The sequence below is a fragment of the Ceratotherium simum genome, chromosome 33 (genome assembly GCF_057802395.1).
Source record: "Ceratotherium simum simum isolate JZ-2026a chromosome 33, ASM5780239v1, whole genome shotgun sequence".
Lineage (NCBI taxonomy): Eukaryota > Metazoa > Chordata > Mammalia > Perissodactyla > Rhinocerotidae > Ceratotherium > Ceratotherium simum.
The window spans coordinates 16,489,157-16,509,660 of NC_141932.1; the positions used below are offsets into that span (position 1 = coordinate 16,489,157).

Here is a 20,504-nt window from a genome sequence, read left to right on the forward strand (position 1 = left end):
GCTGCGCAGGGGGAGTGAGGGGAGCGACACCCTCCTACGCCACTGGAGGGAGAGCAGATTGGGCGAGGCAGGCGTGAGGGCAGCATCTTTGGACAGGCAGACCACATCCGCTGCGGGGGCAGGCCGGCGAGCTTGAGAAGCAAGGAGACACTGGTCCCTGCCCCTCTATTCTTGCCTCACACCGTCCCAGGTGAATCATAGCGTCATCTTCCTCCCATTCAAAGAGTCCTCAGTCCCCCGGATTTGGAGCTGGTTTCACCTCCTCTGGCCTCATTCCCCACATTCCTTTCACCCCTCGCCCCCTCACTGCACTTGCCTGGTCCTTGGGCTCCTACAAGACTGAAACTCATGTCACATCACGTTAGGAGTTTGCTTAGGAAAGAAGAAGAGAGAGGACTCGCTGGGTCGGGGTGTATCTTTTATAATAAAACTGTAATTGTAAGTATAATGTTTTCAGGGCAATCTGTGAGTCGTTCTAGGGAGTTATTGAACCTGAGGGGGTTGTGGGAGCCCCCACATTTGTAGCCCATCAATCAGAACTGAGGTGGCCTGGGAACCCCACTTGTGGCTGGAGTCTGGAGGGGGGCATTCTTGTGGGACTGAGTCCCGACCTTGTGGGGTCTGCACTGACTCTGGGTGATTATTGTCGGCAGTCCACCCAGTTAGTGTTGAGTTAGTGTTGACCAGTTGTGGGTGAAACAGAGCAGTACCTAAACTAATTTCTCATGACCAGTTACCTTTTCTCTTTAAATTGTGGCAAGATATCTACAACACAAAATTGATCATTTTAACCATTTTTAAGTGTACATTACAGTAGCATTAAGTACACCCGATGTTGTGCAACTGTCACCACCATCTATCTCCAGAACTTTTCATCATCCCAAATAGAAACCCTGTCCCCCTTCAACAACCAAGTTACCCTTTGTTGCTACAAATACAGGGCCCTATTCCCCACTTCAGGAAGTAATTAGAGGAAGAATGAATTAATGCTATTCCTTGACTCTTTGAGGGGGAGATACAAGTTGTTCTTCTGGAGGGAAGTGAGACAAAGAAGGGAAGGAATCTTTACAAGGAGTGGTAGTGAGCAGGTGACTTCTGTGGTACCTGGCGGTCAATCCTGCAGGGTCCCCTGGGGAGGCAGTGTACAAGGTACGTCAGAGTTTGCCCCACCCCCCCACCCCTCTGAGTTTCCCAGGAGTTTTGAGATTTAAGCTGAGAACGTGGACATGTCACTCACCAAACAGTGACTCAGCCTCTACTGGTCCTGGAGGGCACCATCAGGACACCTCAGCAATTAGAAGGAAAGGACCTCCCCAAAGAGCCACAGTGGGCAGAGGGGCATCCTCGGGGACCCTGGGCTAAATCATTAGTTTCTTAAGAATAATTTCTGGAAATGATGCCGCTGGATCTGATCATGCATACATTCTTTAAATTTTTTTTTAATTTTATTTATTTTATTTTATTCCCCCAAAGCCCCAGTAGATAGTTGTATGTCATAGCTGCACATCCTTCTAGTTGCTGTATGTGGGACGCGGCCTCAGTATGGCCAGATGAGTGGTGCGTCGGTACGCACCCGGGATCCGAACCCGGGCCGCCAGCAGCGGAGCGCGCGCACCTAACCGCTAAGCCACGGGGCCGGCACCTTGGTGTCTTTTCTTTATACACTGTTTCTTTTTTTGTATTTTAGTTTTTCCCAACATTTTATTTGGAAAATTTTCAAACCTACAGAAAAACGGAAAGAAATATGCAATGAACACCCAAATGCCCTCACTGGATTCCCCACTTGTTCACACTGTGCCCTGTTTATGCCCTGCAAATATCTAGATCTACATCTATACCTACGTCTATATTTTAGATCGGGCTGCTATAACAAAACACCACAGACTGGGAAGGCTTAAACAACAGACTTATTTCTCACAGTTCTGGAGGTTGGAAGTTCAAGTTCAAGGTGCTGGCGGGTTTGGTTCCTGGTGAGGTCCCCCTTCCTGACTTGCAGACGCCCGCCTTCTCACTGTGTCCTCACATGGCAAAGAGAGAGAGAAAGCCCTTGTGTCTCCTCCTCTTCTTCTAAGGATACTAATCCCATCCTGGGGTCCCTGCCTCCCAAGACCTCATCTAAACCTAATTACCTCCCACCGGCCCCACTTCCAAATACCATCACATTGGGGGTTAGGGCTTCAACATATGGATTTTGGGGGCACACAAACATTTAGTCCCTAGCAGTTTACATCTATATCTATGTCTCTGTATATACACAGATTTTTTTTGCTGAGTCATTTGAAAGTAATTTGCAGATGCCATGGCACCATCCTTAAAAACTTAAGCGTGTGTCTGTGTCTTCTAAGAATAAGGACATTCAGGGGCCGGCCCGGTGGTGTAGCGGTTAAGTGCACGCTCTCTGCTTTGGCGGCCCGAGATTTGCAGGTTCGGATCCTGGACGCGCACCAACGCACCGCTTATCAAGCCATGCTGTGGCGCCGTCCCATATAAAGTAGAGGAAGGTGAGTATGGATGTTAGCCCGGGGCAGTCTTCCTCAGCAAAAAAGAGGAGGATTGGCATTGGATGTTAGCTCAGGGCTGATCTTCCTCACAAGAAAAAAAAAAAAAAGAATAAGGACCTTCTCCCACATAATCCAAAAACCATTATACACTAAGAAAATTGTTAACAATTCCATAACATCACCTAAGAAACAGCTTGTTTTCAAATTTTTCCAACAATGTCAAATGTCTTGTACATTTTTTTCCCCTCCAATCCAGGATCCAGTCATGGCCCATACATTCTATTTTATGGTCATGTCTCTCTAATCTTTTCAAATCTAAGACAGTTCCTTCTAGCTTTTTTGGATTTTATGATTTTGGATTTTTGATAACTTCCAGCTCACTTGCCCTATAGCAAATGACCCACACTCTGCACTCATGATTAGATTCAGAGTAGGTTCTAGAACATCAGATTCAGCGTGAACAGGAAAAGTATGTGGGTGACTCTGTCTTTCCTCTGACAACTCCATCAGGACATGACATCAGTTTGTCCTGTTATGGTGATGCAGAGTGTGATCATTGGTTTCGGTGGTGACCACCAGGTCTGTCCACTGTAAAAGTGCCTTGTGCCCTTTTATAATTAGTCAGTAGGTTATTGATTGATTGATTGATTGATATTTTTAGCAAATATTCCCTGAGCACCTGTTCTGCACCCAGCCCTGTGTTAGGCAGTGCTGGGGACACAGTGGTGACCAAGACCCTCCTGGCCCTGCCTTCTTGGGACTCCCAATGCATGAGAGAGACAGACCATCCCCAGATAGTGACCACCCAGATTGGTAGGAGCTGGGATGGGGGAGCCTGCATGGAGGGTGACAAACCCAGTCTGGGTGGTCAGGAAGGGCTTCCTAAAGGAGGAGGCATCTGAACCAGGACCTGAAAATTCAGGCTGAGTGTGGAAAGGAGCGAGTGTTGCATGCAGAGGGAATGGCATATGCAAAGGCCCAGGGGTGAGAGAGAGCAAAGGGGTCTGAGTATGAGTGAGGTTCAGTTGGAAACTGCCAGAGAATCAGCAATGGGGAATCACATCGGGCCTTGTGGCCACTTTAGGAGTCAGGACTTTTTCTGTGAGCAAGCAGAGACCACTGTAGGGGTTTCTGCAGGAGGGGGCCTTGGCTTCTGTGCATCTTTATTTTCTCAAACGATCACTTCCTGGTGAGGAGCATGGATTGAGGAGGCTCCATAGAAAGCAGTGTGATCGGGGAGGGACTGGGGCAGGGAACTGGAGAGAGAAGACCGGCTGGACCAGCGCAGGCTGGGCAGCTCAGGGAGCGCTGAGCGGCAGTGGCTGGGACAGATCAGACCTGTGACCAGTCAGGAGAGGGGACGAGGAGCCAAGACAATAACGCTCAGCTCCCACGAATACTGTCTGTGTGTGCGCTCGTGTGTAATTACATTAAATGTTTATTTTTATTCTCGGTGTAAAGAGTGAAACCATTCTGTAAGGCTTATAATAAAAAGCAGCACTTCCCAGCCCCACATGACCCACCCTGTCCCCTTTCCCTGTCTTACCCTCTTCAAGTCCTTTTTCTCTGTTCCTTTATCTCAGTTTATTTATTTATTTTGTGAGGAACATCAGCCCTGGACTAACATCTGTGCCCATCCTCCTCTACCTTATATGTGGGACGCCGCCACAGCATGGCCTGGTAAGCGGCACATATGTCCGTGCCCAGGATCCGAACCGGCGAACCCGGGCCTCGGAAGCGGAGAGTGCGAACTTAACCACTACGCCACCGGGCTGGCCCCTCGGTTTATTTTTTGAAAGCAGCTTTATTGAGGTATAAATGACATACAATATAATTAATGCATGTATATAAAGTGTATAATTTGATGTTTTGACGTACGTATGCACCCGTGAAGCGAGGACCACATTGAAGACAGTGAACACATCCCATCTCTCCCCGAAGTTTCCTCAAGCCCCTCCCTCCAGCCTCTCCCCACCCTCCCCTCCCCCAGGCAACCACTGAGTGGCTCTCTGTCACGACAGATCACAATTCCCCCGGTGCAGGGCCCATGGAGGAAGCTTCATAATCCCTCCACACTTGTTTTCTCTTTGGCTTCTAGCTCAGGGAGTGGGAGGGGCAGAAGCTGTGGCCGAGGCTGCCCTGCCCACAGGACAGTCATGGAACAGGGAAAGGGCTGGCCCCGCCCTGACTCCCGAGCTCCCCTAACCAAATTCCATGAGAGGTCATTTTGCCATTTCGCAGTCTTGTGTGTGGTCTTGCAGGCTTTTTTTTTTTTTTTTTTAATTGATGTGAAATTCACATAACATAAAATTAACCATTTTTTAGTAAACAATGAAGTGGCATTTAGTCCATCCACAATGTTGTACAACCATCACCTCTATCTAGTTCCAAAACATTTTCATCACCCCCAAAATAAAACTTGTTACCCATTGAGTAGTCGCTTCCCTTCCCTGCCCAGCACCTCCAGCCCCTGGAAACCACCAGTCTGATTTCTGTCTCTATGGATTTACCTATTCCGGAGATTTCATATAAATGGAATCATACACTATGTGGCCTGTTGTGTCTGGCTTCTTTCACTCAGCATAATGTTTTTGAGGTTCTTCCATGTTGTAGCATATATCAGTACTTCATTCCTTTTTAAGGCTGAGTAATATTCCATTGTATGGATGTACCACATTTTGTTTACCCATATCTGTTGATGGACATTTGGGTTATGTCCCCCTACTGGGTATTGTGAATACAGTCGACAGGGACACATTCTGAGAAATTCATTGTTAGGCAATTTCGTTGTTGTGTGAACACAACAGAGTGTACTTACACAGACTTAGATGATATAGCCTACTGTACACCTAGGCTATAAGGTACTAATATTACGGGACCACCGTCATATATGCCGTCCGTCATCAACCAAACCATCATTATGCAGTGCATGACTGTAGTGCTACATGAACATGCGTGTAACTTGCAGTCATTTTTAGGCCTAGAGTATCTGTCTGGAGGGCGGTGGAGCATCATGGAGAAGAGCATGGACTCTGACCCCAAAATCCCTGGACTCAAGCCCTAGATCCACCTCATGTTGGTTGGGTGAGCTGGAATAAGTCCTGGTAACAGAACAACTTCCTTTGTGGGATTACGATGACAAGGAAGCAGTTAATACATGCGAAACACGTAGGAAGGTGCCTAGTGCAGAGGATTTTGTTACATTTCCTCATCATCTGTGAAGACTGCGTTCTGCAGAAACTCTGCTTTCTTTCTGAAGCAGAAAAAGACTATATTGGAAGGATATCGGGTAGCTCAGGAAGCCAAGGGTAAGAAAATCGGCAGCAGTGTTGGAGGTCTATAGTTCAGGACACCAACGTTGTCACCAAAAGACCCAAAATGTGTAATGGTGCCTGACACAGGGGTTTATTTCTTGCTTGCACAGCAGTAGTAGCAGGGGAATAGTTTGGCTGGGCAGCCCCCCTCCTCCACGCAGTCATTCAGGGACCCAGGCTGATGCAGTCCCACCTTCAGCATGTGAATTGCAAGGTCGCCCTGGAGGTCGTGTCCACTCCAGCCAGAGGCAGGTAAAGAGCATGAAGGAGCACACCACAGGTTTTACGGACCAGGACTGGAAGTGGCACCCATTCACTTCAGCTCAATTCCCCTTGCTAGGACTCGAAGGGCCAGCCACACCTGACTGCAAGGGACTCTGGGAAATGTAGTCCCTGGCTGGGCAGCTGATTCGAAGCATGGAGTCTATGCTAGGTTGTGGTGAGTACGAGGCACTGGTGGACTGCCGAGGTCAGAGGGCTGCCAGCACCATGGGTACCACCTCCACATCTGCCCTGGACCCGCCGTCCCCCCTCCTGCATGACTCCTAGGCGCTCCTTGCGACCTTGAAGACTTGCTCAAGATTTCAGGTCTAGAGAGGGAGCAAGATGATCAAGCCTGGATCACAAGCCTGAGAGCTGGTTGTTGGGGTGGGAGAGCAGCAAAGAGCCTTTTTGGTGGCTGTAGAGAGAGGCGGGGCCCTGCTGGAAGCACTCCCTTTGGCAGATCTCTCGTTCCTTGCCAAGTCACCATTCCCCCATCCTCTCCAGCAGCAGCACCCAATTTGATTAGGCATGGCCATGTAGCCAACCCAGAAGGTTCGATTTCCCAGACTCCCCTGCAGTGAAGGGTGGCTGGCCATGTGACATGGAGGGAAATCTACCCCATGGGGTGTTGGTGAAATCCAGTGGCATCCTCATAAAAAGGGACAGATCAGATGATGCACACGCTTTCTGAACCCCCTGCCCTTGCCTCCTGCCTGGAAGGAGGCTATGATGCCCAGAGGGGTGGACACTAGGCATCTTTTGGGTGTGTAGCTAAAAACCCCGTAATAGGGAAGGTAGGGCTGAAAGAGAAGGAGCCTGGGTGCCCAGGGACTTGTGTGGCCACTATGGCAGCCCTGGCTGCCATCCTCAGGCTTTGTGGTTCTGGGAGAAGAGTAATCCCCGTTTGGGGAAGCCATGGGATTCTCTAGTTACTGTTACACACCATCCCGGCCAACAGCAATGGCACAACCCCAAACCAAGAGAGGGGTTTAGATTTTGCAAAACCGAACACCCCACCAATACAAGCATTCATTCCTGAGGTCAGTGCTGTGTGGTGGGGTCCCACCCGGGCTCAGCAGGGAGCCTCCGTCACCAGCCCTCGACCTCTGCTCACGACAGCATTTGCCAATTTCAGCTGGAAAGCCTTCGCGACTTGGGTGTTTTGTTTTGTCTGTTTAAACAGCTTTATTGAGGTATAATCTACGTGCCATAAAGTTCACCTGCTTTAAGTGGACAATTTGATTATCGTTAGTAAATTTACATAGTTGTGCAGCCGTGACTACCCTCCAATTTTAGAACATTGCCGTCACTCTAAGACGATCCGTGTCCATCAGCATCACTCGCCATTCCTTCCCCCTCCCCCCAGCCCCTGGCAACCACCACTCTACTTTCTGTCTCTACAGATTTCCCTGTTCTGGACATTTCATATAAAAGGAATGTTACACTATGTGGCCTTTTGTGTCTGGCTTCTTTCACTCAGCATGTTTTCAAGGTTCATCCATGTTATAGCACGGATCACTGCTTCATTCCTTTTTATGTATTAATAATACGCCATTGTACAAATATACCAGATTTCATTTATCGTTACACCAATTGATGGATGGTTGGGTTGTTTCCACTTGTTGGCTGTTGTGAGTAATGCTGCTGTGGACATTTGTGCACAAGGGTGTGGATGTTATTTCTCTTGGGTACATACCTAGGAGTGGAATTGTTGGGTCATATGATGTTTAACTTTTTTTTTTTTTTTTTAGCAAGGAAGATTGGCCCTGAGCTGACATCTGTTGCCAATCTTCCTCTTTTTACTTGAGGAAGATTGTCGCTGAGCTAACATCTGTGCCAATCTTCCTCTATTTTATATGCGGGATGCCACCACAGCACGGCTGACAAGTGGTATATGTCTGCCCTCAGGATCCAAACCCATGAACCCTGGGCCGCCAAAGTGGAGCGTGCAAACTTAACCACTATGCCACCAGGCCGGTCCCTTATGTTTAACTTTTTAAGAAACTACCAAACTGTTTTCCAAAGTGCCTGCAGCATTCTACATTCCCACCAGTGGTACATGAAAGTTCCTTTTGCTCTGAAACCTTGAAAGCAATTGGGGTTGTTCGTTGTTCTGATTATGGTTATTCTAGTGGGTGTGACATGGTAGCTACCTGTGGTTTTCATTTATGTTTCTCTGGTAACTAATGTGTTGAGCATCTTTTCATGTGCTTATTGGCATCCATATATCTTCTTTGGAGAAATGTCTGTGCAAACCTTTTCCCCATTTTAACTGGGTTGTTTATCTTCCTATTGTTGAGTTTTAAGAGCTCTTTATATATTCTATATACAAGTCCTTTATCACATATATGATTTGCAAATATTTTCTCCCAGTCTGTGCCTTGCCTTCTCACTTTCTTAATGGTATAAAATTCTTTTTTTTAACAACTTTTTTGAGGTATAATTTACATGCAGTGAACTGTGCTTATTTTAAGTGCACAACTCGATGGGATTGATCATGAAACCGCCACCACAGTCAAGATAGGGAAGTTTTGGGGGTGGTGGAAATATTCCCTGTGTTTCTTTGCAGGCCGTCTCTTCCATGACCCCTGCCCTCAGGGAACCATTGACCTGCTTTCTGTCGCTGTTCATTCTTCAAAATCTGTTTTTCCCCTATATGGCAAAAAAATACAATTGTTATTCTTTTTAAAATAATATTTTACTTTTAATTGTGAAATATTGCAGACATACAGAAAGCGATGTAACAAATACCCAGTTGCCTACAACTTAGAATTAATAGATATTAACATTTTGCCCTATTTGCTTTGGGTTTTTTCCCTTTTTTAGGTGATAAAGATAAAGCCTCACCCCATTCTTCCCCCTCTTCCCCTATCTGTCCTGAAGTTGCTGAGTATTATTCCCCAGAAGATTTTATACTTTCCCCATATATGTGTGTGTCCATAGTCAATGCATGTTCTTGTTTTTATCACATTCTCTGTATCTTCTGGAACTTGTGTTTCTTCACACGATGTTTCAGAGATTTTTCTGTGTTGAAATATATAAAGCTCATTCATTCTTTTTATGTTTTTTTCCTTTGCAAATCATCACATTTATTAGGAGTGGAATATTTCAGAATTCTTGGTCACTTGGCAAAAGCACACCTGTGGGTATAAGACACTGCTAGGGCAGCAAACGTGGGTGATTTCACCATTTTCCTGTTTTGTTTTAACTACTGTGCTTCACAACCATAGCTTAATTTATAGATTGTGACATAAAATCACCCTCAATTTTAGGCTGTTTCCCTTTCAAACCTTTACCTTTAAGGGACTGTTTAGGTTTATGGAGGTAATTGACATAGGGAATTTGCTTCTTTTTAAATTGTGGTAAAAATCATACCATAAAATTATATTATAAAAATATAAGGGCCGGCCCCGTGGCTTAGTGGTTAAGTGCGCGCGCTCCGCTACTGGTGGCCTGGGTTCGAATCCCAGGCGCGCACCGACGCACCGCTTCTCCGGCCATGCTGAGGCCACGTCCCACATACAGCAACTAGAAGGATGTGCAGCTATGACATACAACTATCTACTGGGGCTTTGGGGAGAGAAAAAAAAGGAGGAGGATTGGCAATAGATGTTAGCTCAGAGCCGGTCTTCCTCAGCAAAAAGAGGAGGATTAGCATGGATGTTAGCTCAGGGCTGATCTTCCTCAAAAAAAAAAAAATATATATATATATATAAAAGATTCTCTTAACCATTCATGAAATTTTATTTTTTCTTTGCTGAGGAAGACTGGCCCTGAGCTAACATCTGTTGCCAATCTTCCTCTACTTTATATGTGGGATGCTTCCACAGCGTGGCTTGATGAGTAGTATAGGTCCGTGCCTGGGATCTGAACCTGCAAACCACGGGCCACTGAAGCGGAGCGTGCAAACTTAACCACTATGCCAGCAGGCCAGCCCCCAACAAGTTGTGTTTTTTATTTTTATTTTTTTTTGTGTGAGGAAGATCAGTCCTGAGCTAACATCCATGCCAATCCTCCTCTTTTTTGCTGAGAAAGACTGGCCCTGAGCTAACATCTGTGCCCATCTTCCTCCATGTTATGTGGGATGCCGCCACAGCATGGCCTGACAAGCGGTGTGTCTCTGCGCGCCCGGGATCCGAACCCTGGGCCGCCAGCAGTGGAGCGCACGCACTTAACCGCTACGCCACGGGGCCGACCCCGTGTTTTTTAATAAGAAAGGGGGCTGGCCCTGTGGCACAAGCGGTTAAGTGCGTGCGCTCCGCTGCTGCGGCCCAGGGCTTGCCGGTTCGGATCCCCGGCGTGCACCAACACACTGCTTGCCAAGCCATGCTGTGGTGGTGTCCCATATAAAGTGGAGGAAGATGGGCACGGATGTTAGCCCAGGGCCAGTCTTCCTCGGCAAAAAAAAAAAAAAAAAAGAGGAGAATTGGCAGATGTTAGCACAGGGCTGATCTCCTCACAAAAAAAAATAATAAAATATAAATAAATAAGAAAAGAGTGTGCTGTCATTGCGTCTTTGAATCCCTTTAACACAGGCCATAGTCAGGCCCCTTCTCCCCATTTTGAGTGGGGGCCGGAATTTCTCAGGCCTGGGGTCTGAATCCATTTTGCCTTCTAACTGACCCTCAGTGAGAGTGGAAAGTTCAAGGTCCCATCATAACCCTGCTCCCTCCACCCAGGCTGGACCCCAGGGGGCATCACTAGGCTGGGGTTCCTCTTGGTGGGGGAGACAGTTCTCAGTCTTGGCCAGTGTCATTTCCCAAGAGGAAGGGGGTAAACAGGCAGTCACGGCACCTTGAAGTTAGAAGTCTCAGGCTCGTGTGACAGGTGGCCCAGGCCAAGTCTGGTCCCCCAGGGAAGGCGGAGGAAACAGGCTGAGGGAAGGGCATCGCACTGGGCAGTGGCCTTTCTCTTAGTCTCACCAGTTGTTGCAAGTGAAACTCACTTGGAGGAGGCCTAGAAGGTGGCTGGGACGACTTCAGCTCATTTGAGTTCTGAAAACTTGAAACTAAAAGACAACATACCTGAAGCAAATTGTACAAACCTGAAGTGTACCGTTCGATAAACTCTCATAGAATGAACAGGAACCAGAACATAACCAGCCCCCCAGAAACCCCACTGTGTCCCCCGTCCAGTCACTGTGTCCCCCGTCCAGTCACTGTGCCCCCCGTCCAGTCACTGTGCCCCCCGTCCAGTCACTGTGCCCCAAAGGATCACCACCATCCTGACTGTGGCTTGAGCTTGCCTGTTTGGGGACATAATATAAATGGAATCGCACAGCACATACCCTGGCCTGGTCTCTTTCACTCAACGTTGTCGGTGACATTTACCAGGTTGTTGTGTATCATTGCGGTTCATTTGTTCTCATTGCTATTGAGTGTTTCATTGTGGGCATTTTTTTTTACCAATCCTACGATTGGTGGCTTTTGGGTCATTTTGAGTTGTTATTCATAGCGCTGCAGTGAACGTGCAGGTACGTGACTTTAGGAGAACATGTGACAGGTTTCTGTGGGTGTCCACCCAGAGGCGGAATTGCTGGCTCATAGGGCACTGAGTGTTGAGCTTAATAATCACTACCAGGGTGAGTGTCCTCAATTACCTCCTCCGAGCCTGAGGGCGTTACATCTTTGCCAGCACTTAGGACGTCTGGCTTTTTCATTGCAGCCATTCTGGTGGGTGTGTAGTGCTTTCATCTGCGATTTTAATCAATATTTTACTGATGTGTGATGGAGTTCAGCAGCTTTTCATGTGTCCAGTAGCCATTTAGTATCATCCTCTTCGGTGACTCAAGTCCTTCTCTGTTGGGTGGTCTGCTTTCCTCTTATTGATTCCCAGGAGGTCTTTGCATATGATGAACCCAAGTTCTTTGTCAGAGCGGTGTGGTGTGAATGGCTTCTTCCAGTCTGGAATTTTCTTTTCCTTCTCTTGCTGGTGTCTTTTGAAGAATGGAAGCTCTTGATTTCAATGTATGCCAGCGTGTCAAACTTTTTCTTTATGGACAGCCTTTTTTTTCTCTTGTTTAACAAATATTAACAAATATCACCCAGCTCAGAGTTATCATGATACTTGCCTATGTTTTTTTCTAAAAGTGTTATTTTTGTGCCTCTCACATTTTGATCTACGATCCCTGTGGAATGGATTTTTGTGTATCATGTGAGGTAGGCATCAAGGGTTATTTTTTCTCTGTGGATATCCAGGTGACCCAACAGCACATATTGAGAAGACCATCCTCTCCACAGTGCACTACAGTGTCACTTTTGTCACAAGTCACACAACATGACCGTCCTGGGTGGATGTTTCCGGATTCTCTATCCTGTTCCATTGCTCTTTTTATGTGCACATACCATACTGTTTTGATAATTATAGTTTTATAATAGCTTTTTATCTGGTGGTGTAAGTACTCCAGCTTTGTTTTTCTTCCGTGTTACTCTTCTTGGCTCTCTGAATTTACATATGCACTTAAAAATCAGCCTGTTAATTTCCACAAAGGAACCTGCTTAGACTTTGATTAGTATTGCATTGAATCTGTGGGTGAATTCAGGGAAAATTGATATTTTTACAATACAGTTGATTGTAACCCACTACAAACCCTTCCTGAAGAGATTACAAAAATTAGCAACACACCCCAACCTGCATTATGAAGCCAGCATCAGCATGACACCCAAACCTGACAAGGACTTTGCAAGAATGGAAACTTACAGTCCAACTCTGTCATGCACATAAACACAAATAGCCTCCCCCAAAATTAGCAACTCAAATCCAACAATATATAAAAAAGAAAATACGTCATTTCAGAAATCCAAGTGCGGCTTAACATTAAAAAAAATTAGTCCATGTAATTCATTATATTTACAGGAAGAAAAAGAAGAAAAAATGACTCGTTATCCTTTAGATAGGTGCAGCAAAAGCATTTAATGAAAATAGACACTCATTCATGATTTTAAAAAATTCTCAGAAATCTAGGAATAGAAGGGACTTCCCTAATTTGATAAAATCCTACAGCAAATATCATACTTTCGAGCCTGCCCTGATGGCCTAGTGCTTAAAGTTTGGCACACTCCACTTTGGCGGCCTAGGTTCAGTTCCCGGGTGCGGAACCACGCCACTTGTCTGTCAGTAGCCATGCTATGGTGGCGGCTCACATAGAAGAATCAGAAGAATTTACAACTATACACAACTATCTACTGGGGCTTTGGGGAGAAAAAAAGGAGGAAGATTGCCAACAGATGTTAGCTTAGGGTGAATCTTCCCCTGCAAAAAAAAAAAAATCATACTTTCTTCCCTGATATCCCAAAGGAGCCAAGGAATAAAGGGTAAAAGAATTGAGAAGGAAATAGTTCTTACTGCCTGATGACTAAATACGTACAGTTTAAAGAATCTACAGACAAACTATAAGAATTAATAAGAATAAGAATTAACTTATCAAGGTTACTGGATTCAAGGTCACTATACATAAATCAATTCATTCCTATCATCAGTACCAGCAACAAACAAATAGAAAATGAAATTTTGCAATGATATCATCAAAACAGTATCAAAGAATATCTAACATATGGGAATAAACTCAACTAAATATATACAAGGCCTCTACTCTGTAAACTGCAAAACATTATTGAGATACATTCTAAAAGACCTAAATAAAGAGAGATACCATGTTCACGGATTGGGAGATTCGATATTATGAAGATGTCAGATCTTACTAAACTGATTTATGGATTTAAGGCCATCCCAATTATAATTCCAAAAGCTGTGTGTATATGTCTGGATGTGTATGTGTGAATCAACAAATTAATTCTGAAATTCACATGGATTGAGTCTGTCTTCCGGCCACGGTCAGAGAAGATGCCCTGCCTGCTGTTTAATGGTGGCGTTTGCAGAAGGTTGTTATGAAACCAGTCCCAGGATTTTCACCTTGACCCTGCCCATCAGGGCAGGTGGTAGGGCCCCTCCCACTGGAGCCTAAAATGGATTCACATACCTCATTGACTCTTCCCACTCACGGGACAGAAGCTTGTCCCGGCCTGCCCTGGAGTGGGGACGTCCCGGTAAACCGACCTTTCATCCAGGGCGCCTAGATCAGCATCCTGCTGGTGGGGAGGTACCTGCCCCACGGGTGCAGCGTGAATGGAACCAACACCCGCCTCTGTCACAAGAGGTCTGCTGACTGATCATTGAAAAATTAATTACAAGAGCCAGCCTGTGGCATAGTGGTTAAGTTCTCATGCTCCACCTCAGCGGCCCAGGGTTCTCGGGTTCAGATCCTGGGCATAGACCTACACACTGCTCATCAAGCCATGCTGTGGCAGGCGTCCCACATATAAAGTGGAGGAAGATGGGCACAGATGTTAGCCCAGGGCCAGTCTTGCTCAGCAAGAATAGGAAGATTGGCAACAGATGTTAGCTCAGGGCTAATCTTCCTCAGGAAAAAAAAAAATTAATTACAGACAGACAATAAAACAGTCCCTATGAAAACAACAGAGGTTGGTGAGAGGAGAGTTCTTTGCAAAGATCAGCCTGGAGAGATGTTCAGAGGCCTTAAAAATCATGCTAAGGATTCTCCTGAGGGCACTGTGAACCATACCTTGTTCTGAGCAGGGGAAGGTCATGGTCAGATTTCTGCTTTAGAAAGGCTCCTCTGCCTGCCTCGTCGGGGCTGGGCTGGAGGGGGCAATCCTGGACTAGGAAGGCAGGGGAGGAGGCTGGGGCAGGAGGTGGGTGGGAGAAGAGAAGCCTGGATGGGGGCATGGTCTGCAGGGAGGGGAAGGTGGGAGTGGAAGGCCCCAGGAGAGACATTTCCTGCGAGTCAGCCCCCAGTGTCGGTCCTGCCTCAATTTTGGCATTGGCTAGGCAGGGCCATCCACCTGTTGCCCAGACCACAACCTCAAGTGCAGCTGCCAGTTAACATGATGGACCCACATTCCCAGAGTTTTCACACTCAACAAGTCCACCTATCAAGATGTGGATTTTAGAGCCAGCCCTGATGGCCTAGTGGTTAAAGTTCGGCACACTCTGCCTCAGCAGCCCAGGTTCGGTTCCCAGGCACGGACCTACACCACTCGTCTGTCAGTAGCCACGCTGTGGTGGCAGCTCACACAGAAGAACTAGAAGGACTTACAACTAGAATATACAACTATGTACTGGGGCTTTGGGGAGGGCAAAAAAATGAGAGAGGAAGATTGGCAACAGATGTTAGCTCAGGGTCAATCTTTCCCAACAAAAAAAAAAAGAAAAAAGAAAAAGAAGAAAATTTAAAAAAAAGAATAGATTTGCTAAAGCTGGGTGGAGACTCTAAACTTGTCTGTATGTTTGGATCTTTTATAATACATTTTTTTATAAACAGAGACTATGAAAATCACAAATACGGTGGCAAAAAAAAACCCCAAACTGATAGATGTTCTGCAAGGAAATTTAATGAAAGCTACCAGAATGTGGAAAAAAGAGGAGGGATGAAAAAATACGAGAGGAAAGTCTAGAGACATGAAGGATGAGGGCAGGACAGCGTTTCAGATGGGGAAGTGTCCCAGAAGATTATACAGGGAAAACGGAGATCAGGAAATGCATATGATGTACAGAGTCAGGGGGTCGTCAAGACCACCCTTACTTCTGACACCAACTGCAAGTCTGAGGAGCCCCCAAACAACCCCAGGTTGGAGAATTTGCTAGAAGGACTCACAGAACTGGCTGAAAACTGTTATACTCCCAGTAAGTTTATTACAGAGAAAGGATACAGATGAAAGTCAGCTAAGGGAAGAGGCGCAGGGGGGCAGAGTCCAGGAGAGACGAGCTTCCGGTCGTCTCTCCCAGTGCAGCTGAGGACAGTACTGACTTCTCCCAGCAACAATGAGCGACACACGCGTGGAGTATTGCCAAACAGGGAGCCGTGGTGTCCAGGGTTTCTAGTGGGGATGGGACGTGCAGACAAGGTTTCCCACCCGCCCATGTGACCGACCTTCATTTCTAGCCCCTCCAAAAGTTGAGCTGATACCATGTGGCCCAGAGCCCCCACCATAAATCACATTGCCAGTATAGATTATCCGGCTGGCCCAAGGCCTCGGGTAAACAGAGACACTCTTATCAGCAGGACATTCCAAGGATTTAAAGATTACCCCCTAGGAGTGGAGGGCCAGGCCAGACCTCCATATGGGCACAGTTAATCCTTTACTGCAGACAAGCAAAATTCCCAGAACTCAAGTGAGAGAGAGTGTTCAGATAGGAGTGTAAAATAAGGGAAACAAAAGAAACCCACTCACAGACCCATCCTGGTGCAGTGTCATTGCCACAGGGATGACAAAGAGCCCCTCTGCCCATTACAGGTAATGGAGCCAGGTCTCCAAACCACTGAGGAGTATGATTTTGAACCAGTAATTCTGGGCCTAGAAACTATCATCTAGTCTAGTGTGAAAGTGGGAAAAGATATTTCAAATATGCAAAGATTCAAAATACCTACCTACCAAGCACCCTTTCTGAAAAAGGTACTTAGGGATATACTTCAGCAAAACTAGAATGGAATTCAACAAAGAGGAGGACACAGGTTCCTCAAGAGGAGGAAGAGTGTGAAGGAGAGCAATGTGAAGACATCCTGGGAGGACAGCCCTGCAGCAGCCCAGAAATAGCCAGTGAGCCCACAGCTGACTATTTAATAAAGAAAAGGAGCAAAGGGCTGGATGATCTTGGTCACATGCTGAGTTAGGCATTTGTGGGTCACATGTGGCATTTGTGGTGAGAAGCACCTAGGGAAACTAAAAAGCTTCATACAGTAAAATCAAGGTCTAAATATGAGAAGACTAAAACGTAGCATTATGTGAAACAATGTTAGAGTTGCCATTTAATGTGAATGCTTCAGACAGCACTGGTTGAATGCAGAAAAATTACATCTTCATTATGGATTCACAGTGATTAGTATTTACATAACCTTAAGAGGGTACATGCTCTATATTTTCATTTTCAGACTCAGCCTATGGACAGAGCACTTAAGACTTATTAGAACCTCAGAAAGATGCCTTGATAATATAAAAATAATAGTACAGCAGACAGACCGTAGGAGGTGGAGGAGGGGAGAGGAGAGGCAGGGTAGGGCAGTTAATATACTTACAGGTGTACGTGTCAGGAAGTTTGAGGCAACGGGCATATTATTTAGAATTACAAAGGTTACCAATAAACAGTAACAAATAAAATAAAAATCACTTGTAAAAATACGGAGGGAGAAGGAAAGCGTATAGAATATGTGATAAATTCACATAACGGGGGGTGGCAATGGAAAATCAAGTCACAATATTTTTAAAAACTCAATTTAGTAAATCAAGAAATAGAGGTATAAGCTTGTTATTTGGTTTCATAGGGTTAAAGTGGAAGAAATAAATGCAGAAAAGCTCAAAAGTGGTTAACCTTTGAGGAGCAGGACTAAAGCTAGAGGTGGGAGGATGGACTTCTGTTTTCCAATACACCTCCTTCTCTGTCATCTAGATAATTCCGCCCATGTGCATATGTTATGCACTAAAAGGAAGAAAAGGTAATTAGGTCAGTCTGGCTGCTGTGGAGGATGGCTGGAAGGGGTTAAGTATAAAATGTTTTCAGAAATTCATCTCTCTCTCTCTCTTTTCTTTTTTTTTTTTTTTGCTGAGGAAGATTCTCCCTGAGCCAACATCCTTGCCAATCTCCCTCTATTTTGTATGTGGGTCGCTGCCACAGCATGGCTGATGAGTGGTATAGGTCTAAGCCCAGGATGTGAACCTGAAAACCCTGGGCCACTGAAGCAGAGTGTGTGAACTTAACCACTGGGCAACCTGGCCAGCCCCAAGAAATTCACCTCTTAATGAGCCCGAGGAGGCTTATTTTTCCAATCAGTTCGTGTATCTATGGATGAATATTAATTATTACTGGAGTGAATCAGGTGTCAGCATCAGCTCCATGCTTAGGTTGTGCTTATAAACGATGACAATGCTGATAATCCTATTCACATGAATAAGTGATTAGGGAAGAGCCCTGAGCTCCTTCCAAAGCCCCAGATGCCACTGTGAACAGAAGGAGCTCAGAGCTGTCACTCCACCGGCAGGGGAGGAGGGCAGGAGCCTGGCCGGCCCTCGGGTGGGTGGTGGGAGGAGCAGAGGGAGCAAGCCCCTCTGCCCTGGACTTGTGACCCCCCAGAGGTGCGGCCCCCACTCAGAACCTCCCCTCCAGGGCAGCATTTCTCATCCCGGGCTTCTGGCCAGACTCTTCTGGACGCTTTCAAAAGATGCCCTCTGGGCCACCCCAGGCCAGATCAACTTGGCATTGCGTCGGTGAGGCCCGGCTATTCTGGCTGCCTGTCCCCTTTGCTCAGACCTGGCACCGAGGCGTCGAGGGGCGGGGCTTGCAGGGGGCTCCCGCGCACAAGCCCCCTGACCCCTCTCTTCCCCCGCAGTGTACCACTGGGCGGAGATGCGGGCCAAGATGCGCATCCTGGGCTTCAACGCCGAAGCCGTCAAGCCGCTGAACGAGGAGGCGGCCGCCGAGCTGGGCGCCGAGCTGCTGGGCGAGGCCAGCATCTTCGTGGTGGCCTGCGGCTGCCTGGTGCTGGAGTACTGGCGCCACCAGACGCAGCAGCGCCACAAGGAGGAGCAGCAGCGCGCCGCCTGGGACGCGATGCGGGACGAGGTGGGCCACCTGGCGCAGGCGCTCGAGGCCCTGCAGGCGCAGGTGCAGGCGGCGCCGCCCCTGGGCGCCCTGGAGGAGCTGCGGGCTCAGGTGCAAGAGGTGCGCGCCCAGCTCTGCCCCCGGGAGCCGCCGTCCGCGCCCCAGGCAGCGCCCACGCCCGAGGAGTAGGAGGCCGCGGGGCCCTGGTCTTGGACGTGACCGTTGTCTGGACTGCGAGGTCTCCGACGTGGCCTTCTGTCCGCGCTGCCCCTTCCTGAACTGGCCCCGCTAACACCACCTGGGCCCTTTAGGGGCGGAAGGGATCCTGGACTGGGGCTGATCCAACCCGGCTTTTGGTTACCTCCCCACTAACCTGCCCAGCGGTACCTTCAGCTGGGACTCTCCCTCCCATTAGTGGAACGTTCCAATAGGCAACCCCTCCGGTCCAGTCCACTCGTTCAGCACTTGGGAATGGAAAGGCAGTGTCTTCCATGGATCCCACCCCCCCACAACCACCTTTAGGGGGCCAGCAGGACACACGGACCTAGCCAACTCGCATTCTGTCACTCATAACCTCCGCTTACCTCAAGAGTGGTCCTTTCCCCAGGACCCTCATCCATTACACCAGACACCCCTTCCCCCTTCTTCATCGGTACAGACCATTGTCATGAACATGCAGAAACTTCCAGTGGACGTCCCTGCCCCATCATCTTCCATTTACCTCGCTGTTCTGGGGGGCGGGGAAGGACGGATCTTGGAGTGCCTTAGCTTCAGTGTCCCCCTGTGGCTCCAGCATTTAGTCTGCCGCGGGTGCTTTGACTAGGGTCTTCCCCTCAAGTAGATCTTTCCAACAGAACCCTACCACCACCACCACCTTTAGTCTGTGGCATAACCCACTGGAGAGGCTGTGCAGGGTCTTCCCACACCGTGTAGTTCCACCAGATCTCCCCCCACCCCCCCCCCCTTCTGGAGTCTGTTCCAGCAGGACTTGGCCCTTTCAGGTAGAAAAATTGGTCTTGCCTAGGGCTGAACCATTCTGTGCTTTGCTCTCTGCCCTGTTTACCTGTCCAGAAGTTCTGGACCTACTGTGTCCTTACCCGCCGTCCTCTCCTGCTGGCCTCTCATAGGGACCACTTGTTCCCCTACTACAGGGTCACTGTCTCATCCCCCATCTTCCATCCAAACCTGCTCTTCAGAGCACTCAGGGATTCTGCCTTCCCTCTCGCTTTTGGACTGATGGCCCAGTTCCCCCTCACCCTCCTTATGCAAAGGCTTCTTCCAGTGGGCCCACCTGCCCCTCAGCCCTGAAAGTCCCCACCCCCATCCAAAACGGAATATTCCACCAGGCAGTGTTACCTCCCCCACATACACCCTGCCAACCCACTGAACGGCTCACGAGGGTGTCTATGAGCTCTGTGACTTCTGAATTCTATCTTTTTGGACGGTAAATGTTTTATAATTAAAGGACCTCTGGGGTAGTCTTAAGAATGTGTCTGAGAACCATGAGGTACACCTGCAAAATGGGTACAAGGCTCATTCAAATCGGGAGAGAAGCTGGGAGGATTCTGGTGGGAAGGGGGTAGTCATCCTGTGAGCCCTTTCCCAGATGAGGCAACTGAGGCCCACAGGAAGTGCAAGGACTTGCTCAAGCCCACAGTCCATGAGCAACTGTCCCTGGCTTTCTCTAGGGTGGGGACTTGGTGGGGCAGGGTGGGAAAGTGTGAGGAAGCTGCCCGGTGAGGGACACAGGAAGGGAGGGAGGGAGGCTGAGAGAGGGCAGAGACACGGCCCCCTTCTGGGCTGCAGGAGGCTG

At 47.8% G+C, this 20,504-nt stretch overlaps 1 protein-coding gene across 1 annotated transcript in view; it reads left to right on the plus strand.

Annotated features, from left to right (window-relative positions):
• OPA3 (outer mitochondrial membrane lipid metabolism regulator OPA3) overlaps window positions 1–20,380 on the plus strand; it is an 82,627-nt gene extending 62,247 nt beyond the window's left edge. The window contains exon 2 of the mRNA XM_014795251.2: window positions 18,480–20,380. Coding sequence (XP_014650737.2) covers window positions 18,480–18,880 — 401 coding nt within the window. The 3' untranslated portion in view covers window positions 18,881–20,380. The remainder of the gene's footprint in view (window positions 1–18,479) is intronic.
• Window positions 20,381–20,504: the final 124 nt, after the last annotated feature.